Source organism: Lycorma delicatula, chromosome 8, assembly GCF_047948215.1.
Source record: "Lycorma delicatula isolate Av1 chromosome 8, ASM4794821v1, whole genome shotgun sequence".
Classification (NCBI taxonomy): domain Eukaryota; kingdom Metazoa; phylum Arthropoda; class Insecta; order Hemiptera; family Fulgoridae; genus Lycorma; species Lycorma delicatula.
The window spans coordinates 8,855,011-8,877,951 of record NC_134462.1 but is presented as its reverse complement, the minus strand read 5'-3'; the positions used below and the strand labels follow the sequence as shown (position 1 = coordinate 8,877,951).

General features: G+C 29.0%; 1 protein-coding gene across 7 annotated transcripts in view; it reads left to right on the top strand.

The window, feature by feature from the left end:
- The window catches only part of LOC142329299 (uncharacterized), a 216,374-nt gene that overhangs the window by 123,907 nt on the left and 69,526 nt on the right, over positions 1–22,941 (top strand). For 6 of the 7 annotated variants that reach the window (XM_075373751.1, XM_075373745.1, XM_075373750.1 and 3 more), the window contains one exon: positions 1,889–1,954. The exons of the other annotated variant lie outside the window; for it this stretch is intronic. In XM_075373751.1, coding sequence (XP_075229866.1) covers positions 1,889–1,954 — 66 coding nt within the window. The remainder of the gene's footprint in view (positions 1–1,888; positions 1,955–22,941) is intronic. 7 annotated transcript variants of the gene reach the window in all.

The following is a 22,941-nucleotide window of genomic DNA, read 5'->3' as shown; positions in this document are numbered from 1 at the left end:
AGCTAATTGCAGATATGTAAAATCTTATTAAATTGTTTATGATTAATAGCATCGTAGATGCTATTAATAAACTTTTAATTTTTTAATCTGTACAGTTACAAGGTGTAGTACTTGTTTTTATTTGATAAATGACAATAAGTTTCTTTAAATTAAATTGTAATACATATATTAATTTGTTTATAATCTGTCTTATTATTATTTTTAAAATATAACTAAGTTACATTTTCATTTATATATCCTCTTGAATCATCCGTAGTAGTTACTGTTTCTTATTTGAAATTATTTCTGCGCTTTTGTGCTGAATTGAAGCACGTATCATACTTCAGCACTTACGTAATTTGAAAATGATTTTATAATATTAGATGGCGGAAAATTTGTTCAGTAAATGTGTTTTCTATAAATAACAGACATGAAAATCTATACAACCAAAAATAAATAATAATTTAGTGCTGAACTAGAGTAATCTGCTTTCTGGCTGTTCACATTCAGATAATTTGTAAAAGTTCCAAAAAATTTACTATAATTAACACATCCTCAATTACTGTTAAAAGTGTTAAGATATTAAAGACAAGATAATACCAGTTTTATCTTTACATATTTTTGTTTATTTATACTTTTTTTGTCATTTTTAATCAAGATAAACTGTCAATGAACTTTATGAATCTAATTTCATTTACATATAGCTTTAACTATTGCCTCAATGATAAAGTTGATTAATATTACTATTTTTTCTTAATTAGTTTCTTGTCAAATACCAAAATAATAAAATTCTTAAATGTATCAGTAAAAGTTAAAACAGTAAGCAAATATTCTAACAAAAACTGTAAATCCTAAATGCATATATAGAGTATAATAATAACCCTATTATTAGTAATCAAATTTTTGGTAAATTTGAGCCATCTGTCAAGATTTGTACCATACAAGGGTTACATATATGTACCCATCAAACTCCTAAATGGACTTGTATATGTAGTAAAACCAATTTATTTGCTGGACAGGTTTCATCGTACCTCTGCCTGTAATTATGTGTATTTTATTTAGGCATTTTATTATTGTTTCATTTTTGTTGAAGATTTGTAATTTTCCTTTATTTGTAGTTTTGGACTAGATGGTTTTTTAAATTGAAAAAAAACTAATAAAATAAAATTTGTTAACCTATATTTCAGTAATTAGTGGAATTTATCTTATTTTTATATGTGATCATCACTTTAGAAGAAAAATTAACATAAGTGGTAGACCTGATATGATCAGGCCCATGGTCAAAATAAAAAGTAGGCCTCATTGTCAATGACATTAAATTTTTAGAGCTTCTACTAAATTAAGCGTTTTCCTTTTCAATGTATAATAAATGATAATAAATTTTGTAAATGAAAAAATAGAAAGATAAAATCAGAATTTGCTGCAGAATCTTGATAAATGAATAATTCGGTTGCTTTACCAACCTGAATATCGAAGTGACATTTTCTTTTAAAAATATTTTTATGTACGGGCTGATTCAAGAGGATCTACTGTGTGTATGAGTGTTAGGTTAATATAATATATTATTACTCCTGCATGGTGTGTGTTTTTAAGTTGATTTTGCATGTAAACTCATCTCAATATATATTTTCTATTTTTCCCCCCTTTCCAATCGCTCCTTATCATCTCATTACTTTTTTTTATTTTATTTTTTATCATTTTTTGCAATGTTTTTATTTTTTAATTTTTGTTTGATTCCAATTTATATTTTGGTTTTATTTGGCCCATTATGTTGCATTTTTTCTTCTGCTTGTCATTGTTATTATTTTTCTCATTTCTTCCTCATATATCTATTATTCCTTTTTTTATCCTTCTGGTTTTTTAAATTTGATCCTGTTATGCCTTTCCATATTACCATAATACCACTTAGGTTCGTCACCCATCTCTCACACGCCAGCGTTCTTCACACATCCGGACACATCGTCGTCACCGATCGGTGAGTTTTAAAAGTCTTAACGACCCGTAAATGACTTAATCGTATTGTTCCATTGCTCATTAAAATCCATTGTTCATTGTTTTTGTTTTGCTTGCGATAATTATATTTATTATAAATGCATCCTTCTTTCTTATCTGCCTTTTAACTTGTTTTATATTCATTTTAAAGTTTTAATATTATTTTCTTGTTTAAATTCATAGTTGTCATATTAGTTATTTATTAATCCCTTAGCGGTTTATTATTGTGTGAAAAATATTATATTTTTCTTAATTTTACAGCTAGGCTTTTATCGTTATAATTTAACAGATATTTACAAGTTAACAATTGGAATTATTTTTTTAAGAATTCATTAATTTGTTAGTACCAGATCATGTTACCAAGAAGATAATTAATTGTATGCAACATTAGTATTTTTCGCTGGTTGACTCAGCGGTTATGGTATTTTAGATAAAGTTTAAAAAACTAGATATCTTTTTGAATTAAAATACTATTACATTACAGATATATCTTTTTAATGAGTAGCATTTGTTTTTTTAATATGGAGTAAAATCTTGACTATATTATACAACTGCAAATACATTACAGACCGCTAAGAGGTTAAGGAGTATTAATATTAATATTGGATAAGTTTTCATGTGTCATAATTTTAGCTCTGTATTTATTTAAAGTGTTGACTTCTTAATGTTAGTTACAGATAATTTGTTTTAAAATGAATGCATTTGTAACCAAAATGATACAGTTTTTTGAATAAATTGTCCATGACATACCAAAGGAGCATGTGTGAAATCATTATGTATAATTTGCTTGCATTAAATTTATTATTGTGTATACTTTAGGGCTGTAAAGTTTTTCTTAGCAATTATATATTTTTAAATTCAGCAGAACAGAGTAATTATTGCATTCTACTGCTCAAAATAATCAGAATATATAATTTTTTATTTTTAAATATAATAAAATATATTTCACACAGCTTTAGTACATTAATTCTTAAATCATTATGTATAATTGCTTGCATTAAATTAATTATTGTGTTTACTTTAGGGCTGTAAAGTTTTTCTTAGCAATTATGTATTTTTAAATTCAGCAGAACAGAGAGTAATTATTACATTCTACTGCTCAAAATAATCAGAATATATAATTTTTTATTTTTAAATATAATAAAATATATTTCGCACAGCTTTTTTACATTAATTCTTCTTCATCACTTGTATGATTTTTCATTGTGGGTTCATTCAAATTTTAAGATAGATTGTGTTTTGTTTTTTATTATAAAATTGCATCTGAAGCATGAATATCATCACTTTTTTTGGTTGTATAGTATCCTACTTTCTAGATATGCTTATGGGTTTATCAAAATTAGGTTGTGATAACAAATGTAGCTTATACATTGTAGAATTTTGTACAATTTTTTGGACATTGAAGGTTGTACTGTTACATCCTATTTACCTGATAAAAAAAATAAACATTTATAAAAACTGGAGCCACCTTCTGATTGACAATTAATGTGAGGTATGTGTCATAAATAAAAGATGATTAGTCATTTAAATTAAGACAAAAGTAATTCATTCCTCTCATATTTAAATGTTCATTCATATTTACTTTACTTTTCCATATGATAGAAATCATATGGAAGTTCTACATCTTGAGCATAAAAAGTGAATCGCTTGGATTTTAGCTAGTTCGGTGCTATGTTTTCAATTCTTGTCCTCAATGAACTGTTGAAAACCATGTCACTTCTTGAGATGAAGAAAGACATGGAGGTTCCCAAAAATTCCCATTGGATTAGTAGATTTTCTGAATGATGCAGGCAGCACTTACAGTCAAGAGTTGCTATGAATGACCACAATTCTTATACCAGCGATCATGATTCTGAATAGCATACTCTTCAGTTTCAAAACAATCATATCAAGATTTTTATTTCCCTAGTTAAAGAAGTAGTGGCCAGCATTTTTTTGTACTGATTATTTAATTTAATTGTTTTAGTGATTTATGGATCATTTTTTTAATAGTCAGCGTTGTCCGTTGTCGCAGCTATCATTCCTTAGTGTTAGAGGAAAGTAAACATTTAAAGATTGCTGACAAATTGGCAGACATCTGCTTAATAAATCAGTTGAAGCTAGCAAGCATCTGCAAGCTTATTCACTTTTAACATTCAGTTTTAGTAACCGTGATGATCACTTCTTATTTTTAATATACACCATAGTTTATTGGTCTCTTACAAACATAAAATTCCTTCTGTAATCTACAGTCAGTATTGCTATTAAATATTATTTTAACTGATTATCAATTTTTCAGTTTTACATCTCGATCTTTATATTTTCAAATTGCTAACCCCAGGGATAGATTAGGTATGATATGATGTCTATTCAACATTCAGAATTCAGTTCTTCTGCTTGTACAACTGAAGTAATTTCTTAATATTAAGCTAATTATTTACTTTATGCTTGTCTTTCTATTTTGCATGGCAATCTACAGTTTGGATTATTTAAAATTTCATCAATTAGATACTTTTTAGCACTCTCAAGATGTATTAAGAATTCTGCTTTGCTTGTAAGATAATTTATCTGAATCATGGGACTAAAACATAATGTAGATTATGTTTTGTAAAAACATAAACAAGATTTTCACGGCATAACAAATCTATTAAAAAAATAATTAACCAGTACACATGTCATGATCCACTTCCTGCACTAATGACAAAATGTGATCAAGAGCAAAATATTTTGAAATTATAACAAGCAGGATTTAATGTGCTGATACCAGTATACTGAATAATAACTTAGCAAATTTTCCTGGATATGATTAATTTGAGCAGTTCTATGATTCATTTGAATAAATTTTAATATCATTACTGTCATATCATTAACATAACTACAATTACCTTATGTATTATTATTATTTCTATGATTATTATATGTTGTTATTACCTTATGCATATGTATTTATAAATAATTTTTTTTAGTAAATTAGTTGCTAAATCTTCAAGTCGATAATAGTATTAGTAATTTAAATTATTAATTTTCATTTTTAGTTAAGAAAATGTGTTAATCTCCTGTAGTCAGATCATTCCCTGATTATAATAATATAGCTTTCTTTTCATTGCCACGTTTTCTTATCCTTTTTTGAACCATTACTTATCAATTTAATGAACTGTCTTGGTTAGGTACATTAATGGTTCTTGTTTGAAGCTGGCCATATTATACATAAATTTTCTGTTGTAATTAAAATATTTAGGGTATAGATATTTGATCTCTAGGGTCATAAATCTTTATTTAATGGTGCTGTAGTGAGGTAATAAATTCTGCTTCTCGTGAAGGTTTTGCTCATATCAATAGCTTAGTTGTTAATAAGCATGCTTGCATAGATCACACTACAGTCTTATTTTTGTATTATTTAGCTACTGTTGTTAGAAAAAAATTATCATCCAATACTATCAGTTTTTCTGTTTACAAAAATATGTTAGTGTAAATTTATGGCTATGGTTTTTCTTTCTTTATAGTGACATCAACTTTCATGATTATTGGCCATAGTATATTGACTAGAAGCTGTAGCCAATCCTATAGGAGACAGCATTCAATGCTGTTCAGTTTGGTTGTTGGTGGTAAACTTTTCACTTGTCATATTTTTATATGACAAACTGATTCCTTGACTGATAATAATAATCTCTTAATAGAAAAGCTTTGTTTGGGAGAAGTGAAAGCAACGTATGCTGAAGTTAGTAGAAGGAAAACAGACTCTCAAGGAATGGGGTTGTTGAATGCAGTTCCTGTAGTTAGTACTGTGTACCTTACATCATTTTATGTAGCATAGGATGCTACTATTCTTTTAAATATTAATAGGAGTGGAATTATGAAAATTGCAAAAGAATTGGTGTAAAAAATTATGTGGTTTAAAGACTGCTCATAAAATCGGTTTTTATAAATTAATACCAATTCATAAATATAGTTCAAAGATCTGTTTGGATTTTTGATCTGTAGAAGTGATGTTGATTCTAAAATGCAATCTTTATTACCTGAAGAAGTAATATTAAGTATGTGCTTAAAGTAATAATTACAATTCTTATAAAGCAGGGTAAACTAAGAGAACTGCCTTCTGCGAGTTGAACCCTTTTGTGTATACATAAACCTCTCATGCTTAAGAGTTTCTTAGCTGTTTGTATAAAAACAGAAACATGATACTTCAAAGTTCTTATCATTACTCTTAAGTTTGTGTACAGAAAGTAACTATTCTGAAGTGGGTTTATTCATATTTAAGTTAAGTTTCTTAATTTTGGACAATATTTGATTATAAATAATACATATTAAATTATCATTAAATAAATTGATGAAATATTCTAATTAATTTCCTAGAGCTTACCGTCGAACTCACCAAATCTTTGCAACAGCAGTAGCAGCAAGAGCATTCCCTGGCTCTGGGACAATCACAGATAATATTACATAATTACAATATATGATTTACTTAAATGAATCCAAAATTTAATTATGTAACATTATAGTGTCATTTTAAATATATGTTTTATATAAATAATTTTAAATATATATTTTTAATATATAGTTTTATTTATTAGTCTTGGTTATTTCATTTATTTATTTCTTCCTAAATCTAATGTGTGACACAGCTTGTAATATAGTAAATTAATTTTTTGTCACAAATTGATATACACTAAAGATTACACTTCCAGAACTATATTTTGTTCTATTTGTTTTTTCAACTGATGTAAATGAAAAATCTTACTGCCTTTTATTTGAAATTCTGCTTTATAGAAATGTAGGGAGAATGATAAATGTAGCCACTCTGTGTTCATTCTGACTACTATTGCACGACTGCAAGCCTCGTTTTATTAAAGTTATACAGACTATGGTTTTAACGTAATACATTTGACATGACTAATTGTTGTAATTTGTATTTTTTTTGCAGTTTGTGTTGTCTGGAATTTTTCCCTGGTATAAATAGGGAGATTACAAATTAAACATGATTGATGGTTTGTAAATAAAATTATTTTTCAAATATAAAAATAACTCTTTACACGGTTTTGCAGGAAATTTCGTAAAGTTTACATCTATAAGAGTTACAGACATGTGCACAGTGACTGGCACAACAGATATCAACACAATAGTCCAATTCATTCCAAACATATAAAGTCTTATTCTGTTCCACACTACTAACAGCATTTCTGAGTATTGTTTTAAATCTACAGGAAGGAGAGGTACAAAAACCTAGTTTTTTTATAAAATCTCACAAAACGTTAAGTCTGGACTTCTTGCTGACCTATGTATCAAAACTTTCTTACTATGTTTTCATAAATTGCTTGGCCAAATAAATGTATTGTTATATGGTTCATTCAGATAATTTCAAATCTCTATGTTCGACTGATGTGCAGCTCCATCTTGAACAAGAATGAAGTTCTCAGTGTCTTCAAGTTGAAGCATCAGCAAATCACTTAATGTGTTGAGAGATAATTCCTTCAGTTACTGTATGTTTGTGTAAAACATGAGTTTCTTCATACCCCTTTTCATGGAAAATAGCACAAAAAATAAGACAGAACGCATATATGTTGTGTTTATTGACATATTTACCAATATGAAGATTTTCTAAAATTAGGTTATGAAATTACCAAACAGTCTTCATCAACACATTTCTGCATGTCCCATAGAAATGGTTATATATAAGACTTTATTATTGCCGTTTAAGCTTTGTTCTAACTACAATTTATAAGGTGTTGTTTTCTACAAATTTTTCCATACGATCAATCGCTTGCAACATCAACACAACACATGGAAAAACATTTTCTATCAGTCCAGAAACTCCAGAACACCTATCTAAAATGATGATATGTTACAATTTTGTGTTTTTAAGCTTAAATATATATCTCCTGAATAGATTGAGCTATTTAAATGAAATTTGGCATATATATATATATATATATATATATATATATATCTATTCTTTAATCAATATCCTCTATTAAATAGAGAAATTTGTTATATTCATATATTTGAAATAGTAGCCATTTTAATTTTTACACTTTACAATAGCTCAAGAATTATTAGTATTTGTAAGTAATACTAATAACGTTTATTAAAGTTATACAGACTATGGTTTTAACCATATTATTAGCTTAAAGTTAAACATTTCATTGTAAACAAAATAACATCTCCTTTTTCAAATTTGACCTCAAAGAGCAGTACAATAAAAAATGTTATTGTGTACACTTACACAATAATTACAAAATTACAAAATAATTTTTTATAAGTTTTTATTTTCACTACATAATATTATTGATCAATGCTGATTGGTATTAATTATTAGTTGTATAGTTAAGTAATATTAACTATTTGAGTTGATATTGCTCACCTACCACTAAACCTGTAATGTTATTTCCTATACAAGACTCAAAAATATCAATCAGCTCTTTAACAGATTCCTTTGTAAACTTGTAGAATAAAAAACTTTCAGTTGATTTTAACGTTTTGAATAGAGAAACACATGTTATTGTGATAATTGTTTAATATTATGTGTATTATTGATTATTTTTGAAAAGTTTGATGTTGCTACTATTCTACAAGATGCAGTAAATATGTATTCAGATGGTTGAAATGCATTTAATGTACAGCAAATGGATCTGTTTGCAAAAGCAGTTTGTCTTTATTGCAAAAATTGGGTAAAAAGGCACTTCCTGATCTGTGTTTATGAGAATTTTTCTTAGGAAAAGTTATTAGGAACACACTACCGAAATAATGGGCATATTTTTTTCATTCTTTATAATGTAAAAGTCTCTTCCAACTCTTGAATGTTGGAATTTTATGGTTTTATGTGTGTTGAATTTACCGGTACAATTTTTGTATTATAGTTTTCATACACACATACATACAAGGGCTAGTCAAAAATTATCTACACATGTTCTACAATTTATTTATGCAACGATAGGGGTTCAACATAATACATCATTTACCTACATAGTCACCTCCCTTGTCAATGCACTTGATCCAGTGATCCATAAGTTTGGTATTCCTTCCAAGAAGAAGGTTTTTGGTTGGTTGTGAAGTCACTTTTCCACCACTTCCTGCACATCTGTCCTTGGAAAATTGACTACCTTACATTGTTGAGCCGCCCAGTTAGAGAAAATCAGAGGGAGCAAAATCTGGGCTAAAGGGAGGTTACGTTTCATTACTTCCAAATAGAATTAGAATTCACAGTTTGATCAGTCTACAAATTCATGATAAATCAGTCCCTTTGAGTCAAAGAATGCAATCAATATAATTTTCACTCTTCATTTTTACTGTCTTTGTGCTCCTGGACTCAACCAAGCAGCAGATTGACACTTCGTTTGCGAATTGTACATGAAGCACCAGTTAAAATTGTTTACAAAAAATTTGGGTCGCCATTGGCAGTTTCAATGAAGTCTTGAGCACAAGAAAGACGTACCTGTTTTTCTTCAGTCAAGAAGTGTGGAATGAAACGAGAGAACACCTTTTGGCGGTTCATTTTTTATGTTAGAATTGTACATACTGCATCTTTACCGATGTTTAGCTCTTCTATGACCCAAAGGGTAAGATGAGGTTCGAGCAGGAGCATGCACACTTTTGCAACGTTTTCATCGTCAACAGCTGTTGACAGCCTCCCACTTTGTTCATCATCCAATGACTCTAAACTGCTTCCACTATGTGTATGTTGTAGTATGAGATGCAGCTTCATTGTTGAATACTTGCTGTATCATATAATAAGTTTCACTGAAAAATTTTTAAAGTATAACACAAAATTTTATCGCGCTTCTCTGTTCCATTTCGCAAGCTCACGCAAGGTTACAGAACATAATGTACGTTGTCGAATAAAACGTGAGACTGGAGTGACAAAACGTGATGAAATTTTGTACACACACTCATTAGACATCGTACTACATAGTTCCTTGGTTGTCCGAGAGATGGCGCATGACTTGTATCTACTACAGAAATTTAGTTTAGGAAATTTTCAGACCTACTGTATATGTATATGTATATATATATATATATATATATAAAACAAAAAAAAATAACCACTGAACACAGGATCCCGCATCATCAGTCTGTACAAAATTCCAAAATTACATAAAACAAAAAAGAAATAAATAAAAAGTTAAACAATATAACTCTATGCCAGTTGGAATGATAATGAAAATTTGTTATTTGACATCATTCCAGTTTGCATTGAGTTATTATGTTGTTAAGTTTTGTGGTTATTGGGGTTTATGGTTTCTAAATTTTTAGTTTTTATTTACTGCTTTTTTGTTTTTGTTTGATGTAATTTTGGAATTTTGTACCTACTGATGATTTGGATCCTGTGAAAGTTGACTTTTGATATTAGTTTTCTGGATTGTGTTACTGTGTTTGTGGTTATTTTTTTTTTGTTATTTTGCACAGTGGTCAGTATAGTATCTTGAATTATTTGAATTTTCATGAAGTTATATATATATATATTTGTATAGAGAGAGATAGAGATTTAAAATATTTTTTGTAATAGGGATATGTGATTTTTTATGAATATGACATTAGATTTTTACTACAAATTTTTCTCCTAAAGAGTGTAAGCAATGCTCTAAATCTAAACTGACTGAATTGTGAAATTCAGCATGGAAGTAACATATTAAACATGTAAAAAAAATCTCCATGTGGCTATCATGTATATTAAATAATTATTATCTTTTCTGTAATATGGGTTCAGGACATAAACCATTTTTTATTTAGTAAAATAATTAAAGAAAAGTTTGCCACTTATTTATCTTTTTTTATTTACCTAGTTTTAGGATTTATTGCTTGCTGTTTGCATAAAGCCTTCATTTGCTTTTTTTGGAGTTATTGTCCACACACAACGTACAGTTATTCAAAGTTCATGCAACATATTGAATATTTACTATTTAAAAAATTATGAAATGGAATTTTAATTCATATTACATTAAAATAAAGGTAAATCAATCGATCAAAATTTTTTTACATATCACAGATCTTCAACGTGTCCATGTTTTCAGATTTGGCTTACTCTGTTTAGAGATCTTTATTTTTCTCACATGCCTGTGGAAATTTCACAGTTAGTAACTGTACAGAAATGATCCTAATAGGCTCTTAAGTTGTGTTAGATCAGCAGGATGTAGGGACTATAAGAAGTTTCTTCTGAAAATCTCTGTATAAAAAAATTTCCTGGTGTTAAACCTGGTGTAATTTGAAATCGTTACAACCTTACACAGCAATCTGACATCTTTTCATTTGGGCACTCTGCACCTCAAAAAAAAAAAGTTAAAATATATTGTACTTTATACCATTGTTTATGTTAGATGGATTCTTCTAGTATTTTTCTTGAAATCATTGCTGCACTCATAAAAGATGTGCTTTTTGTGGATTCTAAGACATAGAATGCCTTCTCCTGTTAACTCGCCATCATCGTCATTACTGGTACCATTTATTGCAAACACCATGACAATTACATGTATGCAGTTACCTTAATTGTGATTTGATGAGTTTACATTGACTTTAATGTAATGCAGTTCAGTACTTATGAAGGGTGACCATTCTAAATTTTAAATATTCTTGATTTAAAAACAAATTCATAAACAGAAAAATCTAAATAAAATCATCACTATGGCGTGACTGGAGCTGAAGTGTTTATTGCCTACACTTTAGTATTGCCGGTTTGTGTCAACCATTGGCTTTTGATCAAGGTTGTGTAATGTTGTGTTATTGTTTGTTAAAATGTCATTAATTGTTGAAGAATGTGTATTTGTGATGGAAACTTATTTAGAGACAAAATTTCATATTTAAGTTCAGTTCCAGGAAAAATTTGAAAAGGAATCACCAGTGAAAAGTGTTATTCAGAAATTTGTTAAAATATTTTGTTGAACATAATTAGTGTTAAACCAGAAACATGCGTGATATAGGTCTGTTTTAATAATATGGGACATTAAAGCGGCAGTTAAGACTCGTCATAAATCCTTGTAGAGACTAAGCCGGGAAAAGAACATTTTGGTCAGTTCAGCCCACACTGCAGTGAGGAGAATGCAGAAAAGTTATCCATATCGAATGCAGGTTTCTGTGAGGTAACTAATGCTGGTTATGTTAAATGGGTTCGATAATGTCAATGGTTCATGAATTCCATTAGAAGCAATATTGGCATTTTAGATAGTATTTTTCACAGATGAAGCAAAGTTTCATCTTGGTGGGTATGTTAATAGAACTACCAGATCTGACTATTATATACTTGACTATACCAATCCACCAGGTTGGTCTAGTGGTGATTCCAAATCAGCTGATTTTGAAGTCAAGAGTTCTAAGGTTCAAATCCTAGTAAAGGCCGTTACTTTTATAGGGATTTGAATATTAGATTGTGGATACTGGTGTTCTTGGTAGTTGGGTTTTAATTAACCGTACATTGCAGGAATGGTCGACCTGAGACTGTACAAGACTAACAATTCATTTACATTCATATATAGCATCCTCATTCATTCTCTCAAGAAATACCTTATGGTGGTTCCAGAGGAGAAACAGAAAAAAGAGAGAACTACCAACTCTGGGATACTGGAAACCTGCACATTTTTTTTACTCTCCCCTACACCAACATAAAATAGGCATATGGTATGCGATTTCCAGGCACCCTTGAAACCATGGTTTCCTTGCCTTGAAACAAGGCAGTTTCAATAATACGCCGTTTACACAAGAAATTAACAGTTCATAGACTTGCTGCAAGAGGATGAGCATGACTGCTGATGCAACAGGACAGCACAACTTACTATACAGCTCACTCTTCTGTGGAGATGCTACAGGAATTTTTCAGAAGAATCATTTCTAAAGGTTTGTAGTCACCAAGATCCCTGATCTGACTAGTCCTACCTTTTTGTGTAGGATTACTTAAAACAGGTATTTTATAGGCGCAATCCACACACCCTGGCAAGAATTGAAGGCAAACATTATCAATGCCATCCAGAAAATAGACAGGGTACAGCTAACAAGAGTAGCTCGGAACATGGTCAAACTTTTTGACAAGTGCATATAAGTGGATGGACATCATCTTCAATACCTTTTGTAAATTATGTAAGGGTTTGCCAATAACTATTATTTATAGTCTAAACTAAGTGATGAGGCCTCTTTTAAGTTAAACACTTGTCTGTAATACATACACACACTCATGCACATTTACTTATTTAATTTGATGTGAATGTTTATTTCAATAGATATATTGTTCAGTTTTAGTGTGAACATTTCTATAAAGAATGGTAGCAGGACATAGTATTGGTTGAAGTGTGTTCAGTATAGAAGTAAATAAGTATTATAATCACAAAAAAAAATCCAAATGATTACCATGTCCCATATATTTACCTTACATATTTTAATATTTACATATAAAGAGAATAATGTTAGAATATGTTAATTTAGTATATTTTAAGTATTAAGTATTATAACCATAAAGTCTTAATTATCATTAAAAATTAATTGGTTTCTTTGCATTATTAGATGATTGTAATGTTATTGACATGTTCATAAAAACTTTGCCCTGTCTGAATGGTGTAGTTATTTGTGATGTCAAACTTGGGACTTCCAAATGAGGTATAGTTTCCTCACTTTCAGACAGATGTGTACTTGATGGTGGCATATACATCACACTTTCAGCAAATGACGTTGCTGACATATGTTTTATGTACTTAATTGAGGTTACATCATCATATAAATCTCTGTGCTCTTGTTTATTCCCATTTTTCCACATTTTACGTACCTTATATCCTCTGAATAAAGCTTGTATTTTTGTTGCTGCTTCATGTGCTACTGCTTCTGTTATCCCGTAACGTTTATAATCTAACACTAATACATTTTTAGCATTGTGTAGTAAATCGTGAACGCATTGGGTTGCTGCTACAGCTACATTGCGAGCTTCTAATTGTTCTTGTAAATAGTCTGCAATGAATGCTATAATATTTATTGGTTTTTTACGAATCACTTCTCTTGATATGTCACTTATCATTACTGGAAGTCCTGAAGGGATTTGTACCCGATTTTCACCATGGATATTTCGTGTAAAATTCATATTGATTTTTTTTTATAATTGTAACAATTATTTTTTTTTTTAAGAATAATTTGACTGAAAAATTATATCGTATAAAATTATTTAATATTTTGTATATTTTTATTGCAATAAAACATTTTCATTTATATTTTATATTAATATTTATTGGTTTTACAATTTTATTATTATGATAATTTAATTATTTACGTAACATGCAATGAATCTTTACTTTAAAAAAATTAGTTTTTATTATTTATTTTTCTGTGTAATACGTAGTTATGGTTATGTTTAAAAGAATTATTTGATTGTAAAAACATTTTTTTTGGGTGACATTCAACAACAATTAACAAAAGGTATAAAGTAAATCAAAAATTTGTTTGTTCGAATACTGTGGGGCATACTATGGTATAACCATAGTGTAAGCCCAAAAGCATTACAGAGAAAAGTATGACAACTGTTATTAGAGCTATATGACAAAAATGGAAATTCAGGATTGATTCACATTAAGGCACTCATAGTTTTATTTAAATAAAGTAAAATTTAAATTAAAAAACACTGCTTTGGTGTAGAATGGGTAGTAGTGTCCTCCTGTTAACACAGAAGGTTCCTAGTTTAATTCCTGATGGGTTTGAAAAGTTTATAACTAGTCAATCACACTATAGTCGCTAGTAAATTCTAATCTATGTGACTAAAAACATTTAATAAAACAAAAATGATTTTCCACTAAATAAGTAAATAGTTTATTTATTTATAAGTTTTATTTATTGTTAACTAAGATATTCCATATGTTACATTAACTCCTTATTACACAAGTTTTATTGTGAATACCTTATAACCAATGCACAGTAGGTTTTTTAGTATCGCTTTCATGTAATTCAGGTCAAAAATACTTTGTTCAATGGTAGAGATTGCAGGGCCACTATTTTGCTTGGATAAACGTGTGTTTAAAGAAAACTTTTTATTTCATCAAGTAACTCTTTCTCATATCCCAAATTTAAAACAACCAAGTATAACATTTTATTAAAAAATAGTAAGTACTTATTGAATTGCTGTGTATCAGTATATATTGTAAATATAAGAGTATTTTAGATGTTTGATCATTGTCTATTTTAGTTGTTTATTATTTTAAAATAAATGAATTATTCATCAGAGCAATGAAATGAATGATTGGATCTTTGCCTGAGAGAACACATTTCCACAGGTTTCTTGTTTTCATTGATTTCCATGACTTCATTGCTTTCAAATTTATCAGTCATTTTCAAAATCTGTCTGGTTAGTGGTACGTTAAGTTATCAGATATGTATGTACTAATTATTATTTTTTTATACATAAAATTAGTAAAGTTCGACTGTAATGTTAAAAATGTGGTTGAATAATTAATTTGTAGATAGATTTTGTAATTGTTTTTAAGTTTCTAGCCATGCATTTCTGTTATTACTTTTTATTTATTTTTTGACTGTACATTTTACAAGTTCTGAAGAAGCTTGTAAATTAATGTATTGAAGGATGCTTTCAAGAATTGGTTTTGGGTTATTGTTGATGTACAGTTTTTATGGTGCTATTTGTGCATTGAACAAATCGATTTCGAATAACGAAGAAAAAACTCTGCTGTGCCATTGTAGTACACGTAACGAAAGAAAACGTTTTGAAGAGTTTATCTTATGATCTACTAGATGAAAAAATTGTATACATATGAAATTACATTTTTTTCTTTTCTCTGTTATTGTTGGGAGTTCATTTGAAAAACCTGTGGGGATTATAATATTAGTGTTAGTACATTGAGTATATCCGTCCTTTTTTTTAATTTGTTTTCCTAGTATTGCTGTTTCAACAAAATGTAAAAAGAATTTGAATATAAAGTTTAAGAACAGTTTATTTTTTATCTCTTGTTTAGGTTTAAGTCTTGTAAAAATTGTTCCTGTAGTTTCATTTTGGTAAAGGTAAAAAATTCTCTATAAATGAATTATCATTATATTAAAATATGTAGTAGAATTTCATAATTCAAATAAACAAGATGGATAAAAGAAAGAGGAATTTTCTTTTAATGCTAGTAATCTTAATAATTTTACATATAAAGAAATACAATTTGCACAAGTTTTGTACAAACAGATTTGAAATTGCCACTCAGGTGGTCTCTTCACAGCTGTTAAATGACTGCATTCTTTTCTTAGATAGCTGAGATTGCGAGCAGTTTTTATAAAGTTAATCTTTTCCACACGGTGCTTTTTCAATTTGTTACTTATTAAATTCTGAAAATGCATGTTTCATTATATTGTTATTAGCACACAGTTTAGTATAAAAGAAGATTTTCTACCTTTACTGAGAAGTAAAACAGGAATTGATGTATTATTATAGTTACAAAACAACCATCGGAAAAATGTCAAAAAGAAAAATTAAAAGATTAAATGGAAGATAAAACTCGCACAGAAAAATTAGTGATGCAAGTTTATTTATGAAGACAATTATTCATATAATTTCATAACAAAATTGTGGAATATTGGAAATGCACTTAAAGGAAAACAAATAAAGGAAATCAGATAAGTTTTATGCTTAATTTGCTGCAATTTATACCAGTTTTTCTTTCAGTAGATTATAACTGAATAATATTGCCAAAAAATAAAGTTTTAGTCCATATAATTTTTTTTTTTCCATAGAGTAATGTATATGAAAAATAATTTAATTTATATGCTTACTTTTAGCATAATTTATATTCTTCAGGGACAAGCATTTTCTTTTGTGACAGATACTGTTTATATAATGTATTCCATTCTTAGTGTTATTTTCAATTATTTACAATATACTGAATATGAGGGTTATTTTTTTTCAAGTTCCGATCGGTCACAAGATTAAAACCACAGTGAAAATAAACAATTTTTTATTTGTAACAAGTACTTACATAGTCGCCACTCCGATTTAGACATTTGTCGTAGCGTGGTACCAACTTTCCAATACCCCCGTCATAGAACGGAGCCGCCTGTGTTTTCAGCCATGTTTCTACGCTGGTCTGTGCCAAAATGTTGTCCTCCTAGCCAGCGTTTCATGTGAGCAAAGAGGTGAAAATCGGATGGAGCCAAGTCCGGGCTGTATGATGGGTGATCAAACACTTCCCAACGAAAACGCTGCAGGAGCTTCTTTGTTACAGCTGCAGTATGTGGCCGAGCATTTTCATGGAGAAAGACAGTGCCTGATGACAACATTCCTCTTCGCTTATTCTGAATTGCCCTTCGTTGACGTTGAAGAGTCATGCAGTATGAGGCTGCAGTGATGGTCGTGCCACATTCTATGAATTCCACGAAGAGAATTCCATTCCGGTCCCAGAACACAGTAGCCATACACTTTCTGTTGGAGAAGGTTCCCTTGAACTTCTTTGGTTTACTGGGAGAATGAGAATGCACCTGCTGTTTGGATTGTTCTTTTGTTTCTTCAGTTTCGAAATGGACCCATGTCTTGTCCCCTATGACAACTTTGTTCAAAAAATCTTCTCCTTTATTGTGGTAGCGCTGAAGAAACGTTAGGGATTCTCATTGTTTTGTGATGGTTGGAAAGCATCTTGGGAACCCATCTCGCACACAGTTTGCGGAACTGAAGTCTCTCACTCACAATGGTGTAGAGAGCTGACCTTGAAATTTCAGGAAATGAATCACTCAATACAGAAATTGTGAACCGACAATTTTCTCGAATTACCTCATCCACTCGCTCAGCGAGATCATCGGTTGACACTCGCTTCCTTCCCTGAATGCCTGCATCATGAACATCTGCACGTCCTGCTTTAAAGTTCCTGCACCATTGTCGCACTTTGCTGTCACTCATTGAAGTTTCACCGTACACATTACTTATTTGTTGATGAATTTCAGCTGGATTACACCCCTCAGCCTGGAGAAATCAAATTACCGCACGCACTTCACACTTGGTGGGAGATGCTATTGTTGTAAAACCCCACAAGAAAACATCTAGCGGGTTCAAATGTGTGGAGCAAGGTGGCTGTCCAATTGGACCTTCTCAACCAATCCACAGATCTGACAATCGAAAATCAAGAAAATCTCGGACTTTTAGGCGGTAGTGAGATGGTGCTGCATCTTTCTGATAGTAATGGCATCCATCTTGGTTATCATCTAATTCAGGAATTAGAAAATTTTGAAGCATGTCCAGATAAACAATACCATTTTTTGTTACTTCCTGGAAGAGGCTGTACAATCTTTGTTTGCTTGGGGCACAAAAAACATTGATCTTAGGGCTATCACAAGTATATGCAAAGTTTCATGTGGATTTTCGCTACCCCAAATTTGGCAGTTGTGGGTGTTCACCTTGCCATTCATGTGAAACGTTGACTCATCACTAAAAGTTACATCGCCTAAAAATGTATCATTGTTTGCAATTCTATTCATTATTTCCAAGCAAACTGTAGCCAAGCAACTTTGTCATCCTCTATAATGTGTTAAACCATTACTGTGTATGGCTGCAAGTGCAATCATTTATGTAATTTGCACCAAACAGTTGTTTGTGGAATGTCAGTCTCACATGATACATGTCAAAATTTCTTCATTGCACGCTGATTTCTTAAATCTAAGTGCAAAGCTTTCTCTGAGTTATTCCACAGGAGCTTCAGGGACGCATGAAAGTCCTAGTGATTTTGTTTATTTAACAGAACAATCTGTTTCAACAAAAGTTTGGTGCCAAGAGTAAATTGTATGCGTACTGGGAGATTCCCTACCACATTCTGTATGAAAATTACATTCAACTGCAGTAACTGACTGCAAATCATGAAACCAAAACACAGCGAACATGTTCCGCACTAATAAATGTATCCAATTTTAACAACACTAGTGACAGCATTGGTGGCCGAATTCGGTACTAATGAACTGCAAGAGTCAAAACTTTTTGATGTGTTTTGCTATGAAATGAGACCTCAACCAAATCTGTAAGTAATGTAAATAAATTTTTATATGCTGTTAAAGTTGTGAAGTCCTTTTTGAATCGCCCAGCATTGTCCTTTTTAATTGCATTGGTTTTATATTTAATATATTAAAAAAAGAAGTTATTTTATGTAAAATTCAATTTTCTTTTATATTGTAAAAATTATATCCTGTAATCTTTTAGAAAAGAATAATTCCTTTCAATTTGGTGGTTTCAATTTTTGAATTGTTTTGAATCTTGAAAGCATGAAAATGAAACAGATTTTTATCAAGTTTAGTAGTTATGCAAGCTTATAAAACTTATTTATTTACAAGCCTTTAAAAATTTTATGGATTTATCATTATGCTGAACATTGTGCGTTCTTTCATTAATTTGTTATAATGAATAAAAATCATTTTAAAAATAAAATTGATTCTCAGTACTGTAACATTAACTATGATCTTACACCTAAAAATTTGGAGCCAACCTCTATAAAGTTGTATAGTATGTCATTCATCAAAAAAATCCATTCATTCAAATTTCAGGTAGTTGCATTTTTCAGGTGTAATAGTATTTCTTTTTAATAATAAATACTAGTTGTATAATATTAAAAAAAAATACAAATGACACAGCTGTATATATAAAAATATTTGTTATAAAACAAAAATGTAGATAGCTGTAATTTAACATAAGTTACAGTCGTCAGAGTAAAATAAATAAAATTCCGTCAAGCGACTGTCACAGTTTAATGTAAAACTTAACTTATGATAAATATATAAATATTTTAATTATCTATGAACATGTGTATATATATGTATTTATTTTCTTTTGCTGTTGTGAATGCTTTTGTACTATGTACTTCTGAATTTCAAAAAGTCTACAAAGAGAGGGTTTACTTTTTTGTTTAAAAAAACTATAATTAAAAATTAATGTTTGTTTTTTAATAAAATTTGAATCTGCATGTTGTTTACTTTACTCTATAAATAAATGAAATTTTTTTTATATATTTAACATTATTGTTTGATATAATTCACTTTGAAAGTATTCATAACAGATAAAGGAAATAAAATTGTAAAAGAGTAAATAATTTAAAACGTTTATCAAGATATGAATTATACAAAAAATGAATGTTCTGCCTTACTGTATTTTTTTATGATTATAAAATGCTGACAGCATACAGTGAAACTGCTTCACAACTTTTTTTAATTTTGGTGGTTAGTGATAACTCTATTATTAAATTTGCCTTTCAGCTGTTTGGATTTTTTACTTATTTCAGAACCTTCGTTTTTCAACATGATACTTTCTCCTAGATGTTCCATGAATTACTGAACTAGGAGGTTTCAGTTTACCTTCATATCCGATGGCCCTTTTTTATTATTATTAATATAAGCATGAAAATTGTTTGAGCTGTCTTTTATTCAATATGATACAGTATTTACTCTGTTATGAAAGGTTGGTTTGTTAATTCAAGCTCAATATGAGAAGGATATTATGCTTCCTGTTGAATGATCTCATTTATTTATTCTGCTTTGATATCAATGATGTAAAAAGCACTATAAAAACACATTTGGCATGCTTTTTTTTTAAAGATTGTACACTTTAGTACTTTCAATAAAAAATATTATGCTGTTGCGCATTGCGATAAACATTATACATACTACACAAGTATTTTCAAATAAGTTATTAAAAAACTGCATGTTTATTTTATTACTTGCACAGTTTTAATTAGACAAAAACAACATTTAAGAAAATTATTAGTTGAATTCTTTCTGCTGATCACTATAATTAATCAATTTTTTTTTTGTGTGTGTGGATGTTTTATCTCTTCCCAAGCCATATAATATTTGCACAATTTTTAATATTGATACAGTCAAGCTTACTGTCAGTGTGCAAAAAGTTTAACAGAGTTTTTAATGCTCTTCTTTGGACACAGTATGTTTTTTGTTTATCTATAATTTTAGTTAATTAAATTAAGCAAAAAACATACTTTTAAAATTTGGATTTTAATAGAAGTTATTATTTTAACATTCATTTTTGTGGGTATGAGCAAATGGATACAATCTAGATACAAAATCATTAATGCGACAGTATTTTAATATCTGACTCTTCAGGTGTAATTGTATTCAGTAATATGCAAAATTATGTGCAAGGAACATAAGTTATAATGTTTAACTTAACTTTGTCTTCTTGTGTATTGACAAAGTTAATACACATTTATCATACGCTTTATTAATACATTATATTATCATCTTTGTCTCAGTTTTGTTAGTACTTGTTTTGTATTTTGTCTGTAAATAAATTTTATTTTGAAGTAGAGTTTGTAAGGTGTAATTCAGTTTGATTTTCTTCATTCAGCTTTAGATATACAAAACATCCTCTTCATAGAACTTACTTGTTGCATACTTTTTGTTTTTATCAAATTTATTATATTATCTTTTGGAATCTGTGGGAGTCAATTTGTTGCTTAAATTGTGCATGACCACAGTTCACAGGTATATTGGTGTGATCAGGTTGTATAAAATAAAATTCTTAACAGGTTAATACGAAAGGTACAAACAACATTATTAATGTTGTTCATTAAACTAATTTTACTGATGACCAACCTGTAAAATGGCAATAGTGTTATTTGACTGGTGCTATATCTGTTCTTTTCTAGTGTTTTAGTCATAAATATATATTTATATATATATTTAAACTTAGTAAAAATTAATTCTTTTATTGTATTTGTCCTCCTCTATTATAACTATACCAAAGACAAAAGTATAACCTAGCTTTCCACCAACACTACAGAATTCAATAATGTCTCTTACCTCTTACATTATCTTATTGCATTTTCATATTAAGAGCGCTTTTGAGGATTTCCTCATTGTCAGTTAATAGAAACTTAGACTATTTAATAAAAAGATTAGACTGTTTCTAATAAAGAAAAATTACATACAGAAATAAATATTATAAAAAATGTTACAGTAAAAAATGGATATAACACCTCATTAATTGATAATATTTGTAAAAAACAAAAATTTAAATCTAGTAATGTAACAACGTTGATACCTATAAATAATGAATGTGGCGATGACACTGTTAATATAAAATATTCCTGTACTAATAATATTATTGAAAATTTGATTAATGTTTATAATGATGAAAAATATAAACTAGCGTGTAGACCATACAACCATGTAGACAGTACAATGAATATAATAAAACATTTGAAATTCCATAGTGATGATAGTGATCCTAATGATTTGTGTGGTGTGTATAAAATAACATGCAATAATTGTAACAAAATTTATATTGGGAAAAAAAATAATAGTTTTATGTCATTTAGGGCAAGGTTTACTGAACACTTAAGATCTTAAAAAAACAATAAATTAGATTTCTGTAATCTTGCAGACCATTTAATAGGCAATAAACATTCAATCAGCAACTTTGATACAAGTTTACAAAAAATTATTGGAATTATGAAAGAATGTGATAATAGCAATAAAAAATTAGATATTTTAGAAAAGTATTATATATACAAATATGGACAGAAGTTTAACTTGATTAATATACAGACAGAGTTTGGTAATGATTTTCTTATAAAAGCTGCCATTGATAGCAGCACATTTGTATAAATTAAGTAAAAATTTAAATAATGTTAATACAGTACTGTGTGTGTGGCTGGCCATAAGTAATATTTAATTTTATTTATTTTATACAAATTTTGACTGTATATTTTATACTATGTGACAATTTTTTGTGTAATTTTTAAAATAAGAAAGTTTTTATTTACTGAAGATGAGGCAAACCCTCAAAAGCACTCTTAATATGAAAAACCAGTAAGAGACATTACCGACTTCTGTACTGTTGGTGGAAAACTGGGATATACTTTTGTCTTTGACATTATATATATATATATATATATATATATATATGTAGTGAGTAATAATAGTAACTGATTATGAAATTACTGTTAATATAGTAGAATTTGCTAAGAATTATTAGGAAAGAATAAAAACAACGATGTAAAAATATATTCATATTTTCAGATGAAATATAAATGAATGTTTCACCTAAATGTATGTAAATGT